We start from the raw sequence: 21,628 nt of genomic DNA on the forward strand, positions 1-21,628 counted from the left end.
GTCGTTTGCTCAATTCCCAGTGCACCGCACTCCCCACTTGGTCATGCCTGGTTGTGTATTCCTTTTGGGCCAATTTGCTACATTCACTCACTATATGGTTTATCGTTTCGTCTCTTTGTCCACATAGTCTGCATTTGCTGTTTTCTTGTGTTTTATCGATCCTTGCTTTGATATAATTGGTTCTTATCGGGTTATATTGTGCTGCAGTTATTAGAGATTCAGTTTCTCGGTTTATATGTCCTTTTCGCATCCATGTCCAGGTGTTTTCGTTATTCTCATCTTTTGCCATTCTTATGAATCTTCCGTGGAGTTGTTTCTCTTTCCATTTCTCTTTTCTCGTTTTGTTGTTTGTCTCTCTGTTTTCTGTTTTGTTGTTTTTTTTTTCAGTGTCTCTCGCTGCCATAATTATCCTTTCAGTGTTTTGCATTATGTATTTTTCTAGTTCTTTTATTCGTGTCCTTCATACAGTCTTCTATACAGATCAGTCCTCTCCCACCGTCTTTCCTTTTCACGTAGAGTCTGTCAATATCGTCCTTTGGGTGTAGTGCATTATGCATGGTCATGACTTTTCTGGTTTTCTGGTGGAGTTGTCTCAGTTCTTCTTTTGTCCCCCCTATAAACAGTCCAGAGTATCTTACTAGTGATACTGCCCATGTATTTATACCTTTTATTAGGTTTCTGCTATATAATTTCGTTTCCAGGAGTTTTCTTATTCTCCTGAGGTATTCCTTTCCAATGTTCTCTTTCATTTCTGTTGCTCTGATGGTGTCCGCTTCCAGAATTCCCAAGTATTTATAGCCGTCTTGTTCCCCTAGTGCCCTCATTTCTGTTTGGTTGAGTAGTTCCATGCCTTCTGTCGTTTCCAGTTTTCCCTTTCTTATAACTAGTTGTGCGCACTTTTCCATTCCAAATTCCATTTGGATATATTGGCTGAAGATCCTAGTAGTGTTAGTTAGTCTCTCTAGTTCCTTTTCGGTCCTTGAAAAAAGTTTCAGATCGTCCATGTACATCAGGTGGTTCATTTTTTCCTCTGTATTGGAGAACTTGTATCCTACTTGATTATCTAAATATTAATTTACTTTTCCGTACGTCTGGTGTCACAAAAAAACCATGATCATCGCAAACATTAATTAATGAGAAACGAGTCACTTTTTATAAGTTTAAAATCATTAAGACCATTTCCTCTCCAAGCATTTTTCCAAAAAAAAACATGGCTATCTGTTTACGGTTTCAAATGAACTATTTTACTTTATAATTTAAAAAGACGTCATGTTGAGAGGAGACTGTATTTTTTTATGTTTCCTTTTTAAATTAAAAAAAAATGTGCAGTGAATTTAAATTTGTTCCTTTATAACTTATATAAAAAATTATTCCGAAAGAAAAAATAAAACAACGTGTTATGTGCTGAGTTTTCTTTGAAAAAAATCTATATTTTTTAAATCAGTTCTTTTTAGTTTTAAAAACTTAAAAAGAATTTGCTGAAAAAATTGTTTTAAATGCTTCGTTATCTGTTTTATTTTATGTTAACTTATTTTATGTTTTAAAATTTAACTACCATGGAATTTCCACGAGTTCTGTTAGTTATTATTATTATTATTATTATTATTATTATTATTATTATTATTATTATTATTGAAAGACAAAATCACACTGTCTGTCTACACTTTTCTATTTCAATCTCTCTTTCACTACGGCTTCTGACATCTTTTCACATTTATCTCCCTGTATTTCTTCTTTGCGTCCATTTCTATTTCTTCTTCGCCGTCGCCTTCCCTCTCTCTTATCTCAAACTTTCCATCTTCCTCTCTCTCCTTTTCTCTTTGTTATTCTTTCTTTGAAAACGTGCCTCTTTTTACCCATTGCTCTCTCTCTCTCTCTCTCTCTCTCTCTCTCTCTTTCCCTCTATATATCTATCTATATCTATGTCTCTTCTCTCTTTATCTATCCCTCTGTCAATCTATTTTTGACAATCGCTTTTTAGAAACTCTCTCTCTCTCTCTCTCTCTCTCTCTCTCTCTCTCTCTCTCTCTCTCTCTCTCCCAAACCTTCTTTAACAATTGCTTTTTAGACAATGTTTCTCATTTTTCCATTCTCTCTCTCTCTCTCTCTCTCTCTCTCTCTCTCTCTCTCTCTCTCTCTCTCTCTCTCTCTCTCTCTATCTATCTATCTCTATCTCTCTCTCTCTCTCTCTCTCTCTTTCTCTTATATGTCATCTATTTTCTCCCCGACTTTTCAGAGTTCAGCGAGTGTAAAAAAAGAAAGAAACGAATTCTAAAAACATATTTATGAGCACATTGTGTTCATAAAATCAATCGTTTTTTTTTTTTTTTCATTGTTTTTTTTTTTTTTTTTTTCGTGAAACGGAACAATGCATTTTTTCGTTACGTCATTTCATGGCTTGGATTTTCGCAACAATTCGAACTTCAAAAAGCGTAAAATAACCGCCCCTCGCTTCCCCCGCCTCAAAATAATGTTCATATGGCGACTCCTTGTAATATCGTCGCCATCTTCTACGCGACCATATCTATACAAAATAAATAAATACACCAAATACTTTCTCATAATATAATGCAAAATGGGCGTCCATTTCAATATTCAATGAAATGGTAGCAACAATAATCAGCAGCTGACTGAAGTATAGGTATCGTACTTCATCGCTAACAGTGTCAGAAATCGCCATTAAAAATTCGTGGCAAACACTGAAATATTTAGACTTATTGCTTTTCGAAGCTTATAACTTCTTGAAAAATGTAATTCAAACCCTATTTTTTTTTTTAATTGAAGGAGCAAAGACTAAAAATTTTAAAAATAACAAGTTTAATAGCAAATTATGCAATATTTGTTGTTTTTTAATTGGTTTTCTTTAAAAAAAGATTTAAAGAAAATCAACGAAATTTTACTTCCATCGATTATAAAATATATATATAAATTCCAAAAAATCCCTTAACTATAAAAACTATTATTCGATGAGTAGTTCAATTGTTCATTGTTAAGAATTTATCCATATTTATACTTATATTCCATGTCTTTTTTAAATAAAATACTTTTTTAAACCAGGATAAAACAAAGTCGAACTCACATTTTTTTAACTGCTCAAATAAAGGGAGACAAGTCTGATTTTATTCGCCTTTATATTCCGGTGCCTTAAAGGGACATAATTTATATGTCTTTTTAATGCATGCTGTAAACCAAAATTAGTATTTTCGTCCTCCCTAGCTAAAATCTGAACACATTCACTTATAAGTTTTTACCGCTAAACAAAAAAAAAAAAACAGTTGACCGATTTTTTTTATTATTCTCTTAATGAAATACATGATTTTTTTTATTGATATATTTTAATACTGCTTTATCGACTGATTTTTTTCTAAAAATTTTTATCTAAAAAAAGAAAACATTGAATGAAATAGAAAAAATTGTCGCAAGCGTCCCATATTTACTTGACATTCTAAGCATAACATGATCTTCCACTTAAAAAAAATTCACGTGTTTTTAAAAAAAAAAAGGTTTTACACGTTAGACTTTACAGGTAAATTTCCAAAAAACACTTCTTTTTTTTTTTTAATTAGAATATTTTATTTATTGATCTTTTATCTTCAATTTGTGATATATAAAACTTTGATACGTAAATTAATTATTTAAATTTTAATAGACATTTCAAAATGGTGGGGGGTGAATTTTAAAAAACGTTTGTCTAAAATATTATATTTGGGTTATTGGAAAGAGCATAAAATTTCACATTGACCCTGAAAATATCATAAAAATTGAACCAATAGAAAAATTTTGGTGGATTTTTATAATTTAAAAATTCAAAAATATTTAACTCGTAAAATTCAATTGATTTCATTACGTAAAAAAAATGGCTGCATGAAGGCGCGCCGGCACTTTGTAAACTCTTCTTTCTTTTAAATAAAAAATAATATTTCCTATTATTTTTTTAAACGACTTTAATAGTTTATTTTGGAAGTATATTCCATAAAGAAAATAAACAACCCACTTTAAAAAGAGAAATCACGAGTTTCTTATATTTTATTCGCAGTTTTCTGTTAGGGGTGTAAAAAATTCCCCCAAAATTCTGATACACCTACTTCATCGCTAATCTATGATGCAATAATACTACGCATTATTTCTGTACTTCAATCTATCTAGATATAAAAAAGAAACCACTGACTTGTCTATAAAACTAGGGAAAGTAATTCGATATATATTAAAGAAAACGACATCAGTTAGTAGCAGTTGACTGAAATATGACGTATTATGTCTCTGTTCCAATATATTTATTTATCGTATGGAAATCGCTTGAGACAAGGCGTGAAAGAAATGGCTGAGAAGGCGAAAGACAGTGAAATGTCGCTATACTTTTAGACCATATGAAATACAGAATCCGAAATATGGTGAAGAAGAAGAAGAAAAAGAAGAAGAAGAAGAAGAAGAAGAAGAAGAAGAAGAAGAAGAAGAAGAAGAAGAAGAAATATTTCTGGATCGGTGCCAATTATATAGAGAGATCAACAGTCAATGTCTGTTACATATCGACATCTTAGCAGACAATAAATGACCGAATGAAAAAATTGAGGGCGAAATTCTGCTACATCTCCAAGAATATCGACGAATGATACAAAAGAATAAGAAATAAACAAAAGATCTTTTTACACCCAAAGAAATATGAATTAACATTGTCTCAGATAAAGAAAAAAAATGAAGAAAAAGACTCCAAAAGAAAAGAACTGTTCTCTCTCTCCCCCTCTCTCTCTCTCTCTCTCTCTCTCTCTCTCTCTCTCTCTCTCTCTCTCTCTCTCTCTCTCTTTCTGGATTATTGACTTTATTCTCAAGCTAAAAATTTGCTAAAGTCTGAAATACAATTCTACTTTCAATCTGACTTTTCATTGTGTAGAAAAATGATATGTAAGATAAAAAATAAATAAATAAATAAAAATAAACAAAAGGAAAGAACTGTTAGTTCTCTCTCTCTCTCTCTCTCTCTCTCTCTCTCTCTCTCTCTCTCTCTCTCTCTCTCTCTCTCTCTCTCTCTCTCTCTCTCAAATTTTCATGAACCTTTTAATTGTTGACATGACGATTTTTCGCTCAGTGGATTTGATTTTAAAATAAATATCTTGCTTAATAATTTGCCAAGAATTTTGCAGCTAATTCTACCCTATGCGACCAAGGCCATCAACTCCCCGTATTTCCTCCTATAAAAGACAACACGCTATGCAACATACAAATATCTGTGCGTGAGGTCGCCAAGCTAATCAAGAACCTTGATTCCAGTAAAGCAACTGGCCCAGACGGCATTCCAATTATAGTGTTGAAAAAGCTTTAACCAGAATTTGCCCCCATACTTACAAAACTGTTTAAGTGTTGTCTTAAGGAGAAGTGCTTTCCAACACCCTGGAAAGCCTCATCAGTATGCTCTGTATTTAAGAATTCAGGTGATAGATCATCTCCCTCTCAGTAAAGACCAATAAGTCTCCTGTGCGCCATGAGTAAGTTGCTGGAATCCATATTAAATAAAGAAGTAGTCAACCACCTCAGCAGAAATAACCTTCTTAGTGACACACAATATGGTTTACGTTCTGCAAGATGTGCTAACGGTTATATCTCATAGGATTAGTGAATCTCCCGATATAGGCTTCCTTTCTAGAGCAATTGCTCTTGACATATCAAAGGCCTTCAATAAGGTATGGCATAAAGGCCTACTTCACAAGATTTCCAGCTATGGTATAACTGGAAATGTTTTCTCAATTATTAAATCATTTCTCTCTGATAGGCTCATAAGAGATGATGGGCAGAAATCAGAAGCCCACCGTATTAATGCTGGAGTCCCTCAGGGGTCCATCCTGGGTCGAACCTTTTCCTGATTTACATCAATAATCTCCCAAAACATACTTAAATCATTTTTTTATACTGACGACACGACCATCTACGGCAACACATCAAAGGCCGTAAATGACAAAGTTCTCTCCGATTCTCTCTCCTCTGATCTTGAGCGCGTGATACAATGGGGGAAGAGGTGGCTGGTCACTTTTAATGCATCTAAAACCAAGCTTCTATCTTTACATCATTAACGCTCTGATCCCAATCTGACATCAATTGAAATGGATGGCTCTCGTCTTGGGGAGGCTCCATGTTTTGACAAGCTTCTGTAATTGACCTTTACTCCTGATCTGAAATGGAACACATACATCAAATCTGTAGCCAAGGTCGCTGGAAAAATGGTGGGACCCTTCTACCGCTCCAGTAGATATCTCACTGCTGATGCAATTCTCTATCTATATAAAAGCCAAGTATGTCCAAGGATGGAGTACTGCTGCCACATCTGGGCAGGAGCTGCTAAAAACACACTATCCTGCCTTGACAGAGTACAAAATAGACTTTGTGGCTTAGTGGGGGATGCCCTTTTCTCTTCCCTGTAACCTCTCTCCCACAGAAGAGACGTTGCGAGCCTGTCTTTATTTTATCATTATTTTGATGGCAAGTGCTTGTCTGAGCTCCAATCTGGTCCACCCTCGCCAATCTTTCACGAAAAACACCCGTCTAGCTGAAACCACTGTCAGTAATTTTCCTCACTCTTTATCTGTGCCTAAATCAAAATATAGATTCAATGAACAAAGCTTCTTTCTTAGAAGTGTACGCCTGTGGAACTCTCTTCAGTTTGCCTGCTTCCCACCTGACTACAACTTGGATGTCTTCAAGTCCAACATAAACAAATTCCTGATAAAGTGTCTTACTTAAGGGGGCGGTTTATCAATTCTCCATTAATAACGATCACTACAATATTATCCCATTGATTACTGTACACGCAATAACTCTTATCCCCGAGTAGATTCCAGGCCTTGATAAGTGGTGACTACCATGTAAAAAAAAAGCATGGTCCCAAATAGTAATCTCTTACGTTCAAGTGGCGATATGCCTTGGTTGGGGTGAACATGAGTAAAAAATAAAAATAAATAAAAATGTTGTTTTACAAGTGATTCAAAAAAGTGGTCACAAAATCAAATGTACAACAAATAAATGTTATCATCTATAATCTATAATATAAATCTCACCTGTCTGTTTAAATGTATGTATTTCTGCCTAAAACTTTCGACAGAGGCGACGGATTTTCACGAGATCAGTATCGTTTGGAACCTTGACCTTTCGGACGACAAATATCGAAAAATTGGCAAAAGACATTCATTCCTTCACTCTCAACTGTGCACTTTTTTACAGGGAGGGGTCGCTTTTTTCGCCGACATTTTCCAAAGTCATCCCCTGTTTTCGATTGACCAACCTTAATTTAAATATTTGTGACTTCTGGTTTGACAATGAGCACAACAGCAAACACGTCACTATTTTTTTTTCACATTCTTTTCCTTCTTCGTGGTACGGGTTCGAGCCTGCCTACTAACATTTTTTTTTTTTTTTTCTCAACACACACCTCCAAACACCCGGGCAATGCCGGACACCCAGTCTAGTAGCCAATAAAAGTTGGTTTGCAATCTATCTGCATCATTTTTTGGTGTTTTTAAGTAGTTTTAAATGCTTTTTATTTCATCTCAAATATTAACTCTCTTCATGACTTCTAAATTTCCAACCAAGATGATTGCCGTCTTGTCCATTTTTGCCAGCCTCGTTTTGGAGATTCGCGATATTTTTTTACGGGGCGGATGGATTCGCCATTGAAGAGATCCGTGGAAGATGGAAGTGGGGAGGGTTATTCTTATTTCTCGCTTTTTTTGGGGGGGAGGGGGGGATTCAAATCTCTCTATTTTTTCTCTCATTTATAATTTAATTTGGGGAGAGAGGTGGGGGAAGAGGTACGGGGCGAAAATAAAATAAAAAAAGATTTGTTTGGTTTAAATTATATATATATATATATATATATATATATATATATATATATATATATATATATATATATATATATATATTGTGTACAGAAAGTTGTTAGTTGAGACAGATCATTGGTACCGTCGGTTTCAAGCCCGATAATAAGGCCCGTTTAAGGTATCCTTATCAAGCTCTCTTCAGCCAATATTCGGTACCAATGATCTGTCTCAACTAACAACTTTCTGTACACAAAATATAAATACGCTCTTACAATTTGGATTTTCCTTTTAATTGAGCACTCTGCTGGAATTTTTTTTTCGAAAAAAAACTAATCATATATATATATATATATATATATATATATATATATATATATATATATATATATATACTTCAGAATAATGTGATGCAATAAGTCTACTAGTATGCAAATCCAGTGATAATCGGTCTTACAAAATATTATTGGCTGTAATATTTTATAAAGACAATCCCAGGTAAATAAAAATTGCTCAATATACCAAATAGAGCAAATAAATCATAATTTAATAATTTAAATTTTATGATGTGAAATGGTTAAATTTCAAATCAAGAATTTTCATTATATGTAAGACAAAGAATGCATTTCAATAAGTATATCTCCTTAACCTATACGTTTTTGATGTTTACTCATCTCAGAGGAAAAATATTAGCAAATATTAAAAATGGTTTATATCTAATTTGCTAAATACAATAAACATAGAAAAACATAATTAAAAGTTTTTAAAGTTTTTAAATCATAGAGTAAGGGAAATTATATATTGGTTGTGAGTTTTTGTAGCAGTGAGGTAAAAGGATCCAATGCACATCTTGATTCTTCCACGGCACAAGGTAACAATCCGAAGTAGGCATAATTTCTTGGTTTCTTCTTTGTTTAGATGATAAGTCTGGTAAATATATTATTATATAAGTCCACTGAAGATGTTTTCTTAATAAACATATAATTTATATTTATTTAATATTTTTTAATATATGAGTTTTATAATCCACTCCAAATGTAATTTTAATTTGTGAATAAAAACACTCTCACTTCAGGATTTACCATACAATTTGGATACAAAGTTCAATATCCTTTTCATTTTGAACCAATATATAATTTCCCTTACTCTATAATTTACAAACTTTAAAAACTTTTAATTATGTTTTTCTATGTTTATTGCATTTAGCAAATTAGGTATAAACCATTTATAATATTTGCTAATATTTTTTTTCCTCCGAGGAGATGGGTAAACATCGAAAACCTATAGGTTAAGGAGATATACTTATTGAACATAATAAAAATTCTAGATTTGAAATTTAACCATTTCACATCATAAAATAAAATTACTAACTTATATATATATATATATATATATATATATATATATATATATATATATATATATATATATGTGTGTATATATATATACACACACACACACACACACATATATATATATATATATATATATTTTACACAGGCATCGCCACATTATCAAGGCCAAGAGGCCACTCAATGATAAGGGTTAAAGAGTGTACAGCAGAAACTGGAAAATATAGTAATCATTAGTAATGAAAATTCGGTAAATTTGTTAACTTATATGGAACGGCTCATCAAGAACCTATGTACGTTAGACTTGAAGACAACCATATTGTACTCAGCCGGAAAGCAGGAAAACGGAAGACAATTCCACAGGCGTGCAGTTCTAAGAAAGAAGCTTTGTTCATGGAATCTACGTTTAGGTTTAGGCACAGATAAAAAGTGGGGGGAATTATTGATAGTGTGTACAGCTAGACGAGTGTTTCTTGTGAAAGTTTGGCATGGGGGGACCATAGACTGAAACTCAGTCGAACACTTTCCATAAAAATAACGATACATCAGAGACAAGCTCGCAACGTCTCTTCTGTGAGATAGAGGTTGCAGGGAAGAGAAAAGGACATCTCCTACGAGGCTATGAAGTCTATTTTGAACTCTATCAAGGCAGGACAAGTTCTTTCTAGCAACTCCTGCCCAGATGTGGCAACATTATTCCATCCTTGGACGTACCTGGCTCTTATATAGATAGAGAATTGCATCAGCAATGAGATATCTGCTGGATCAATAGAAAGATCCCACCATTTTTCCAGTGGCCCTGGCAACAGATTTGATGTACGTGTTCCATTTAAGATCAGGAGTAATTGTCAAGCCCAGAAGCTTGTCAAAACTTGAGGCCTCCTGAAGATGAGAGCCATTCATTTCAATTGATGCCAGATGTGGATCAGAATGTTGATGATGTAAAGAGAGAAGCTTGGTTTTAGATGCATTAAAAGTACCCAGCCACTCCTTTCCCCATTGTACCACATGCTCAAGATCAGAGAAGAGAGAATCAGAGAGAACTTGGTCGTTTACTGTCTTAGATGTGCTACCATAGATGGTAGTGTCATCAGCATAAATGTCTACAAATGATGTAAGGATGTGATTTGGAAGATCATTAATGTAGATCAGGAAAAGAGTTGGGCCCAGGATGGACTCCTGAGGGACTCCAACATTAATACTGTGAGCTTCTGATTTTTGCCCCTCAACTACTACTCTTATGAACCTATCGGAAAGAAATGATTTAATAATTGAGAAAACATTTCCAGCTATACCATAGCTGGAGATCTTGTGAAGTAAACCTTTATGCCATACCCTATCAAAGGCCTTTGATATGTCGAGAGCAATTGTCCTAGAAAGGTTGCGTCCATCGAGAGATTTCCTAATCCTATGAGATATAACTGTAAGCACATCTGCTGTAGATCTAGGAGAACGGAAACCATATTGAGTGTCACTAAGAAGGTTATTTTTGTTGAGATGGTTGATTACTTCTGTATTTAACACAGATTCCAGCAACTTACTCATGACGTACAGGAGACTTATTGGCCTGTACTGAGAGGGGGATGAGCGATCACCTGAATTCTTAAATACAGGGCATACTGATGAGATTTTCCAGGGTGTTGGGAAGCTATTCTCCTTAAGACAACGTTTAAACAGTTTTGTAAGTATGAGCGCTAGTTCTGGTTGAAGTTTTTGAGTACTATAATTGGAATACCGTCAGGGCTAGTGGCTTTACTGGAATCAAGGTTTTTGATTAGCTTGGTAACATCACGTACAGATATATGTATATCACATAGTGTGTTTTCTGATACAGGAGGAAATATTGGAGGTTGGCGGCCTTGATTGCATAGGGTAGAATTAGCTGCAAAGTTCTTGGCAAAGAGTTTGGCTTTGTCTGATGCTGACGAGATTACCTCAGGTCCATTGATGATAGTTGGGATAGCGCACACGCTTCTGTTCAGGATTCTGTTTGCTATTTGTCAAAACTGGTGGGAACCAAGCCGCTGCTCAGCTACTTTGGACCTGACAGATTGAGCATACAACTCTCTTGCACTCTATATTACTTTCTTACAATGGTTGCTGGCAGTCCTGAAAGCTGCTTTAGTTTCCATACATCTATTACGTTGGAAGCAGTGGAAAAAGTGATTTCTGTGCACAATGGCAGCAGCACATTCTGGAGAGAACCATGGCTGGCTGTTAGGTTTTTGCTGGAAGTTTTTTGAGGGTATGAAACGGTCTATACCTACAATTAACCATTCCGTCAGGTCTGATACTATAGAGTACACATCCTTTTTAAACATGGAACGCAGAGATAAATCCGATATAAATGTATGGAAGCTATCTCAGTCAGCCTTACTGTATCGATATACTGTATGATGGAGCGGTACGTCTGGGGACTTATTACATTTCATTTTTATCTTAATTGATAAAACAGAGTGGTCGGAAGATCCAAGAGGAGACAGAACAGAAACTGAACATAGTTCAGGGCAAGTTATGAGAAAAAGGTCTAGTAGACTCGCATACTGGCCATCATTGTCAGGCACACGGGTGGGTTCGTGAACAATCTGAGTGAGGTCATAAGCAATGGAGAAATCATGACAGAACCTCCCCTCATCATCGGTCTTGTTTGAGTGGGTCAACCATTTGACGTTGTGAACATTGAAGTCTCCACATACGTGAATGTTAGCTGAAGGATAAGCAGATAGAACTTGGTCAATTTTCTCAGATATGCTTTTTAAGATAGTAACTCTGCTGTTGTGGGGGCGATAGAGAGTAAATATAAATGCAGTAGTGTGAGCTAATACAACCCGGAAGCACATATAGGGTAAGTTAGGATCTTCTCTGGAGATGTCCCTACCACATGGAAAGCCATCTTTAATATAGGCACATATTCCATGACCACGGCGATCTAGGGGGTCAGATTTAGAAGTTAAGTTAGAGTAACCTTTAATTGTGAACTCTTCCAGGGAAATAGCCTGTTCAATACCAAACTTAGCTAATACATGACGATCGTCATATAGTGATAAGATCACTCTGACTGACGCTAAAAGCATTTAATAAGAATAAATGTTTAATTTCAACTGTATCTCTCACGGTTTACGGTAGCCTAGTGGTTCGGGTCCTTGCTAATGAAACTAGACATGACTTCTGTTGCCGGGGCTCAAATCTCTCGACTGGCATTAATCGTGACACTTGTACTGATGATTCCCGAAAGGGTGAAACAGTATCTGTAGGTATTTAATAATAATTATAGTAAATAATATATATATATATATATTATTGCATTTTCACCACAAACAAGGCACAGTGCCACTTTGATGTAGAGGGCTACAAAATGGGACATAATTGAACTATGTAGGGAGTTGAGCAGCACGATGTCTGTTTATATTACACTTGAACTTTTGCATGTCAGTACAGTCGGGGAAGCAGGAACCCGGAAGGGAATTCCAAAGTCTAGTAGTTCTGGGAAAGAAATTATTAGAGTAGAAGGCTTTCTGGCATTTGGGGATTTCTACTGTGTAGGGGTGGAATTTTGCTGCTTTGTCAGGTTTGTCAGAGGTATTTACATCAAGGGCGTACAAGGGCTTGTAATTTGTCAGAGCATCTACTATTTAAATCCATGTAAAACAGGCAGAGAGATTCAATATTTCGTTGATGGGACAGAGGCTCAAGCCTAGCTGACAGTTTAGGCCCTATTAGGTTCTCTTTTGAACCCTGTCCAGGAGTGAGAGATTAATAGCAGATGTGCCAGCCTTAATGTGACAACAATACTCTGTGCATAGGCAAATATGGACTTGTTGAGGTACGGGATACTTTCAAGCATAAGTAACTTTCTAGCACGATAGAGAGAGCCTAACTTCCTTGCAGCATCCGCAGCAATGCCCTCGATGTATCTGTCCCAACTCATGTTATCTGTGAACATTAAGCCGAGAGATTTGAACAAAGTGCTTTCAGATAATGTATCTTTAGCCATTGGTGGTTGAGAAGGTTTCATGTAATTATTAAAGGAAACGGGTTAGTTCAGGAAGCATTGAATATTGCCATCCATTTATATCCCCATTTCACTACATTATACTACAAGATTGGAGGTCTTCCTCTAGGGTTTTTGCCATTGCCTTAGATATGTATTTATTCTATTTCCATTCGTGCCTGTTATAGAGTGTGATGTCATCAATAAATATTCACATCTTAGAGACAATTTGATCAGGGAGATCATTTATGAATATCAGGAATAATGTAATGTTATGACCCTTTTAGGCTGTGATCATAGCGTAGTATCTGTGTTAACTGTGGCAAGTGGGGTCAAGGGTTAAAAAATTATTATTATTATTATTATTATTATTGTTATTATTATTATTAATTGATTTGAGCGACGGATGGTCGCTGGATCAGTTATTATGATTAGAAGAATAAACAATTAAATTGGGGAAGAAATGATTGACATGTGAATCGCAAAAGGAATGTGAAAATAGAAAATAGATGTAAACATTATTTTGGGATTTGGATAAACAAATAACTAGATGTGGACATTAAGTTGATCTGAGACACGTAATGAGGTGACGTAAGAGAATATGTGATGTAGTTGGTTTTGGAGAGATTCAGAGAGTTGAGTTTTGACCACCAAAGCAGACAGACGGACGGTCTAGACAGAGGTGGACAGACAGCTAGGAGTAGCTGTAAGAATAGAAAATGTAAACGAACTGCAGATCCTGTGAAAAACATTTGAGACAACTGTAATAAATTTATATTATAAAAATATAAAGAGTTGTTTTATGGTTTCACAAGTCAGACAGATGTCTCAATTGGATGGTGCTGGTCATTTCATGGTTTGTCATAGAGCAGCAGGAAGATAGAAGAACTCTTCAAGAAAAAAGGTATGAAGCAGATATTATTCTTCTTATATATGAACTGTAAAAATATCTTGTGTGATAAGTTTGATACAACATGACTCCATTTACAAATCAATATCATGTCCTCCTGGCTAAACAACATACATTCGATTTATATGTTTATTACCTGTCCGTTAAAAGAACAATATCTCACATCCACTAGATAACACATGACATGTTTTAATATATCTCTCTGTTAATATAATCTCCTACAATATACAACAATAATAAAGATCCAATGATGTACTCACATTTATATCATATTGTTTTGACATACGACCATCGAGGACAACCTGGATTCTTCTCTTATTTAAGCAGGATTTAATTATGTTGAGTATTCGTCCAGTAATACCATATGATTTGATTTTCATAAGAAGACCATCATGCCATACGCTGTCAAAAGCCTTAGATATATTTAGGTCTGCCCTACTTCCTCCCTGCTTTATCCATTGTATGGTATATACGTTCAGAGATTACAGTAAGTATATCTGCAGTAGAACAGGCTTGCCTAAATCCATATTGATGGTCAGACAGAAGTTTAGCAACTGTAAGGTGGTGGACTAGAGCTTGATTAATTATGCACTCAAATATTTGTGCGAAAAGAGGGAGGAGGCTAATGGAGCGATGATTTAATGGGTAAGTTCTTTCACGAGAATTATTGTAAACTGGTACCACAGAAGCAGTTTTCTAGCAGTCAGGGAAGCAAGATTCATTAAGACATTTGTTGAAAAGTTTGGAAAATCTGGAGGCACATCAGCAAATCATTTTTTAATAGTAGAGCCGGGATGAGATCAGGTCCACATGCTTTTGAAGTGTCTAGGATTTTTTATGATATCATGCACTTGAGAAGGGGTGATTTTCAGATTATCTAGTGTGGTTTCTGTCCGCAAATGAAAATCAGGGAGAGAAAGGTTTGCTGCGTAAGAACTAGAGTTTGAGGCAAACCGACGGCAAACATGTTAGCCTTCTTGGCTGCCGTGAAAACAACTTCATGATTGTTGGATAGTAAGGAAATTTCTAATTTCTGCGTTTAAATGAATTTTCTGGTGGTTTCGGTATATTCTCTCTTAGTTGTCACTATTTCTTTCTTACAATTACTTCTAACTTCTATAAACTTTTGTCTGTTTGTACTGGACTTATGTCTGGATAAATCTGGTAAATAAACCATGGGGAAGTGTGAGGTTTGCTATAGAACTCCCGTGAGGGAACATGTGCTTCAATTGCCACTTTGAACCATACCATCGTCTCACTTGCACACTTTTCTGCAGGAAGAAAAATGATATTTCCCCATGGGGCATATCTGATGAGATCCCAGATGGCTTCCTAGTCAGCTTTCTTATAGTACCTTGTCGTTTTGAGCAATGGCTCTTCAGCTTTGGGTCGAAAGTTTAGGGTGATTTCTACCATTATCACAGCATGATCAGCATTCCCGAGTGGGCAATAGGCATACGTTACACAATTATCAAGAACTATGGTCAGAAACAGATCTAGAAGTAAGGCTTGTTGATCTTGCTGATTTGGGAGACAGGTCGTAAACGCAACTGTCTATGTATTATGCTACCAGCTGTATCTGTGTATCATATATATATATATATATATATATATATATATTTTTTTTTTTATTTTTCTACTATAATAATTAAATACCTACAGACACTAGTGTTTCATCCTTTCAGGAATCTTCAATGCAGGGTGTCACGATTACTACAAGTCGAACGATTCGAACCCCGCATCACGAGACATCTCTGGCTTGATTAGCGGAGACCTAATCCATTCGGCTACCATTAACTGCTTGAAATAACGTTGAATTTTAAACATCTTAATTTTTTAAGTGTTCATCTACGGCAGGCAGACAGTGATCTAATCGTTATACGATGATCTATGCATAAGAGCTAAATTGACCGACTTTTAATTCAACTGAAAGTGCTCAACGATAAGAAACGAATTTCTTAAAGGGGCTGTCATAATTATTTTTATGCACTGATCATTGTGGAAGCATGAAACGGTAGTGTCTGTAGGTATAAAATATAATTATTTATAATTTATAATTTTTTCACTCCTTTAAGAAGTAAGTTCTTAAAAGTTGAACACTGTCTGCGAAATAAAAGGCAATCGACTGGCCTTATGTGAGATCGTGACTTCCAGTCTTTTCAGCTTAATATTAATAAAAAAATAATTAACTGATAAAGTAATATTTAACAGTGGGACCTTTTCAAACCAAATCTTTTTAAAAAATGAAAAGCCCCTCCCCCCGCACACGTTTTGACATGTTTCTATGTATTTTTGAATGTTTGGAACTTATGACCCCAACCCCACTGCATCTCCCTTTCTGGCCCCACCCCGCCACCAAATGCTAATGATTACATGTCTCGCTATGCTGCCAAGAAGTGGGGTCTCATTTTATGTTAAATCTATACAGGAAAGTGATCCCCCACGCTAAAATGTAAAATTTTAATTGTTTTAAAAATGAATTCCTTCTTTTATATTATCTATATTATCGTTGAAACATATTAGCCATGAAATAAGTAAGCAGACAAATTTTTTGAAACCAGAAGTCACAAACCGGATGGACGGTTTAAATGCCTAAGCAAGCTGATCTGAGTAGTGGATAATTATATTTTAAAAATTATATATATATATATATATATATATATATATATATATATATATATATATATACATACTGGTAGCCAAATTGAATATTGAAATGCTCATATCTTTCCTTCTATGGGACGAAACTACATGAAAATTTGCATATATATATATATATATATATATGTTGTCGGCCCCTTAAAAAATAAAATTTCTTAGAGTTGAGCATTGTCTGAGAAATTGGAAAAATCGATCAGCTAATTTTGTGAACAAGATTGTGACTTCCTCTTACTTAATCACTCTAAGATTGTCTGCGTTAAATGTTATGCTTCATTAATGTTAAAACATCCCTTAACCCTACCAGACCTGAGCTACTGAACCTAATTTGCCCCTGTGCCTGGCCTCCTGGGCAAAATTATGAAATCCAAATCTGGAACTACAAAATTGCGACTCCATCCCGCATCAACCGCACCAAAATCTCCCCTATCAGCTGGTTGAGTGACACGCCCCTTACTTTGAACTCTCGATCTTGATCTAGGCTCACTTGCATCATCAGAATTATCATCACTTTCTCCTTCATCGATATATTCATCATCACTAGCATTATTTGATTCAAAAACATATTCCTCATCAAATTCACTTTCGTCTGAATCAGAAGTTGTCACTTTATCACATTGTGAAACTTCTTGGTCTTGCTCTTTTACCTGTCGAATTCCTTGGTTCGTCACTTGCTCACTTCATGGCTACTTTAGTCTACAAAACAACTCACAACTCCGCCAAACCAAAGGAAGCCATTTGCAGAATGTTAGGCTTGTGCTAAATCGAGGCTAAGCAGCAATTGGGTAGCTATTTTTAGCTCCTTGACAACACAAAAACAGGTGGTCGGAAAAATACCGGTTTAGCCGTAACTCGGTATATAGCATTTTTGGAAATTACTGGTATATTAATAACTCAGTCTGGTAGGATTAATTTTGTGGCCTTGGAGTATGTTCCTAACTAATGAAGTCAAAAGGTGACTTCCTAATGGAGTTTAAATTCTTTGACCAGCATTGATCATCATCTTCTACACTGATGATTGTGTAAACATGAAACACTAGTGTCTGTAGGTATTAAAATAATTATTTATAATTTATGATTATATATGTGTGTGTGTGTGTGTGTGTGTGTGTGTGTGTGTACACACACACATTAGAAGCAGTCTATATTGAATAGTTCGTTGGTCTGTGTAGATTGTTTCTATTGATACAATTTTATTTATAACAGCTCCATTTTGTATTAAGCAATTTTGAAAAAAAAGTATTTGCTTTGCATTTGCTTCCCCTACCTATTTGATATTCCAGAACTTTTTTTAAGCTATAGCTACTCCCATTTGCTATGCAGTTTCAAAAACTTTTTTCTTTTATGCAAATAAGTTCATATTATATTTTGCAGTATAATTTTCTGCTTAAAATAGCATTTCATCATCTAATTTAATATTTTTTGTCGAATAATAAAATTCCTGGTTTTTTTCCCCTTATATGCAGATTTTTTAAATTTCATTTTCTTATATTTAAGCACTTCTCCATTTTTGGATAATTGGGCTTTTTCATCTGGTTTGGATTGTTTTTATATAAATATTAAATATATTTCAATCTTTTTTAAAATCTATTCTCATATTAAACTTATCTTAATTTTTACACACACACACATACATATATATATATACACACACACACACACACACACACACACAGGGTGTCCCAATAAAATGTATGCACTTTTTAAATGACCATAAACTAATATTTATTATAAAAAAGAAAAGTTTCATACATCAAAATACCGTGAACAAATATAGAAACCAGCTAATCATCGTAAGTGTTCAAATTGTTGGACATTGTGGTCCATGAACAGCTAACAACGCTCACTGATTGAATCGAAAATGTTCATAATCAGTCCAATTGGTATGTTGACACATCTTCTTTCAATGGTTGCTTTCAACTCATTTATTGTAGCTCGTTGTGTGGTGTGAATCTTGTGTTTTACATGCCTCCCATCCCCTCCAAAGAGAAAAATCTAGGGGGGGGGTCAAATCTTGTGAGCATGAACAGTACTCGATACTTCCTTTTCGTCCTACCTATCTGTTTCACAGGTGACTATCAAGATATGCTCTTACGTCAGGATGATAGCGGGGAATTGCTCTATCCTGCTGAAAGTGCAATTATGTATTCCTAAACATCTCTTGGGAACGTGGCATAGCGTATTCATGTTGCAAGTTGAGATAATTTAAAAAGTGTATACATTTTATTGGGACACCCTATATATATATATATATATATATATATATATATATATATATATATATATATCTGTGGAAATATATATATATATATATATATATTATTTCCTTTTAATATATACCAATACTTATTTACGAAGCTCAATGTAATTACAGAACAATATAGTGAATAAATGACAAAAGACCATATTCCAATGCGGATTTTAATCATGTCAAAACACACTTTATTTCCTTTTAACAGATTGATCGTTGCTATTTCTGCTGATGAGTTAAGGGCAAAATAGATTCACTAATTGATATAATAATTAAGTGATTGATTTTGTGCTATGAAACAGATACTGTCAAGAATTGTAAATGTCAACTGAATTAAAGGAATAAATTATAAGATGGTCAACATCATGGACTTTGGAATATAGACTTTTGTCATTTATTCACTATATTGGCATGTAATTACATTGAGTTTCTTAAATAAGGATTGGTATATATTATAAGAAAATATATTTCCATGCACACACACACACACATATATATATATATATATATATATATATATATATATATATATATATATATATATATATGATGTATGTATACTTTCTTGTTTATTTACGCGTATTATTTCATAAGAATTTTTCACTAAAGTGAATCTATTCTTTAAAGCATAGTATTACTGCCCATTAAGTAGAAACGTTATTTACTTACAACACACACACATACACGCGAGCGTGCGCACACACACACTTTGAAAGTTTATATATATATATATATATATATATATATATATATTATCTTTAAAATATAATCGCTAGATTCAGCCACTCTGATGATTCGTAGACGACGAAACCCGTGTCAGTGAATAATTACATTTTAAAAACAATATATATGCCGCTCGCTCCCCTGTGGGGGTACCAAACTGGTTAAAGGGGAAATTATTCCTAAAAACTCACATTTAGGTAAAAATGCACTTTCGTAAATAATTGAATTCATTCAAAACGCATCGCAAAATTAAAAAAAAAGAAATAACATCTAAACTTTATAGTATATATGTATAAATTAAGCTTTATAATATATATATATATATATATATATATATTATATATATATATATATAATATATATATATATATATATATATATATATATATATATAATAATAATAATAATAAAATTTCAACTTTTAATACAAAATTAGTTGACACAGTAATCTCCCTTGCGTCAAGTTTTCATTATTTTATTATTATTTTTTTTTAATTTATTAAAGCAAACAACCGTTTTTTGTTTGATTTTATTTTCGTGATTGGATCTTTCATTAAGACTTAATTTGATACACGCCTTTTTTTCAATTTTTTTTTTTGTTTTTGTTTCGTTATTTATTTTTCTTTGGTTATTTTCTTCCTTTTTTTTAGGGGGGTGAGGAAGAGCTATGTTTTATTATGTTGTTGTTGAGTTTCGTTTCATCAGAGTTATCTCCCTTCTGTCAGTTCAGTTTTGTATTTTAGTTGTTGTTTTTCAATTATCTTGGATTTTTTAAAATTAGTATTGTGTGTGTGTGTGTGTGTGTGTGTGTGTGTGTGTGTGTGTGTGTGTGTGTGTGTGTGTGTGTGTCTAGAGTTGTCTCCCTTGTGATTTCTCTTTTTTTTTAAACCACAATAAAGCATATAAACCACAATAAAATAAATCAAAATAAGATTGTGGTTTATATGCTATATTTTGTTTTTGTCAAGTCCTTATTAAATTAAATCAGATTTATTTTCCTTGTGGTGGAAATCTTTTTTTCCAGTTTTGTTTGTTTGTGGGGGGGGGGGCTGCGTGTGCGTGCGTGTTCGTTCTAGCGTTTTTTTTAACCAGAAAATGACAGCCGGTGTTTAGCCAAAATAGTTCCCCAATATATTTTAATCTTGATTTATTTTTTCTTTTAACAATTAATAAACTGGTTTTTCAACAATTTGTTTAACTCATAATAAAACCAAACTGTTTATTTTTATTATTGAAGATAGTAGGGATTTAGCAGAGAAGCTAAAAACGAAAAATTAAAGATCAAAATTCAAAATACAAATAAATGTTACCAAAGGCAATATAAGTTCTATTCAGAATAAGTTTTGTGTTTTAACATGTTTTAAAGCTTTTATTCGGTTCGAAAAACAAGTAGTGGAGAGTTAGTATGACGCCGGATGACGTCATGATGAGCAGGATAGCACCCGTCCCCTGTCGCTGCCCTTCACCGCCCTACCCCCTAAGTAAACAGAATTTTTGTGCAAAATTAAACAGTACTTCTGCTAGTGCTCGGTGTATGTCGGCGCGTTACTTACGGTAAAACGGTACATTAAACTGCAGAAGCACCTCTTAAATGTTGTACAAGTTCTATAATTGAATACGCCCCCTGCAAAAAAAAAATAAAACAACGAAAAATAAAAATGCTTTTGTATACCGCTCGTGAAAACTTTTTTTTTTTTTTAGATTAACTAAAAACTATCAAAAACTATGTAACACAGAAAAATGAACCACATTTTGTTTTTGAAAACTTTCTTGGGTTTCTTGTTATTTCAAATGTCTGCTTAAAAATTCTTCCGCGATTTGACAAGTCACTTTACTACGCGGGTCCATGCACGGACGCATCATGTAAGAATAGCATAAACGATGGCGGTGAGTTGGCACAAAATAGTGCGAGGGTTCTAGGGTTAATACCATGCAAATGGT

General features: G+C 34.2%; 1 protein-coding gene across 1 annotated transcript; it reads right to left on the reverse strand.

Annotated features, from left to right (window-relative positions):
- Nucleotides 1–1,688: 1,688 nt before the first annotated feature.
- LOC145247226 (uncharacterized) lies at nucleotides 1,689–17,451 on the reverse strand. The gene is made up of 3 exons (XM_080108852.1): nucleotides 17,426–17,451; nucleotides 4,357–4,474; nucleotides 1,689–1,811 (listed from the first exon to the last, which is right to left on the reverse strand). The coding sequence occupies exons 1-3, from the start codon at nucleotides 17,449–17,451 to the stop codon at nucleotides 1,689–1,691; spliced, it is 267 nt and encodes an 88-aa protein (XP_079964978.1).
- Nucleotides 17,452–21,628: the final 4,177 nt, after the last annotated feature.

Source organism: Euprymna scolopes, chromosome 25 (assembly GCF_053919585.1).
Source record: "Euprymna scolopes isolate OS-2025 chromosome 25, ASM5391958v1, whole genome shotgun sequence".
NCBI lineage: Eukaryota > Metazoa > Mollusca > Cephalopoda > Sepiida > Sepiolidae > Euprymna > Euprymna scolopes.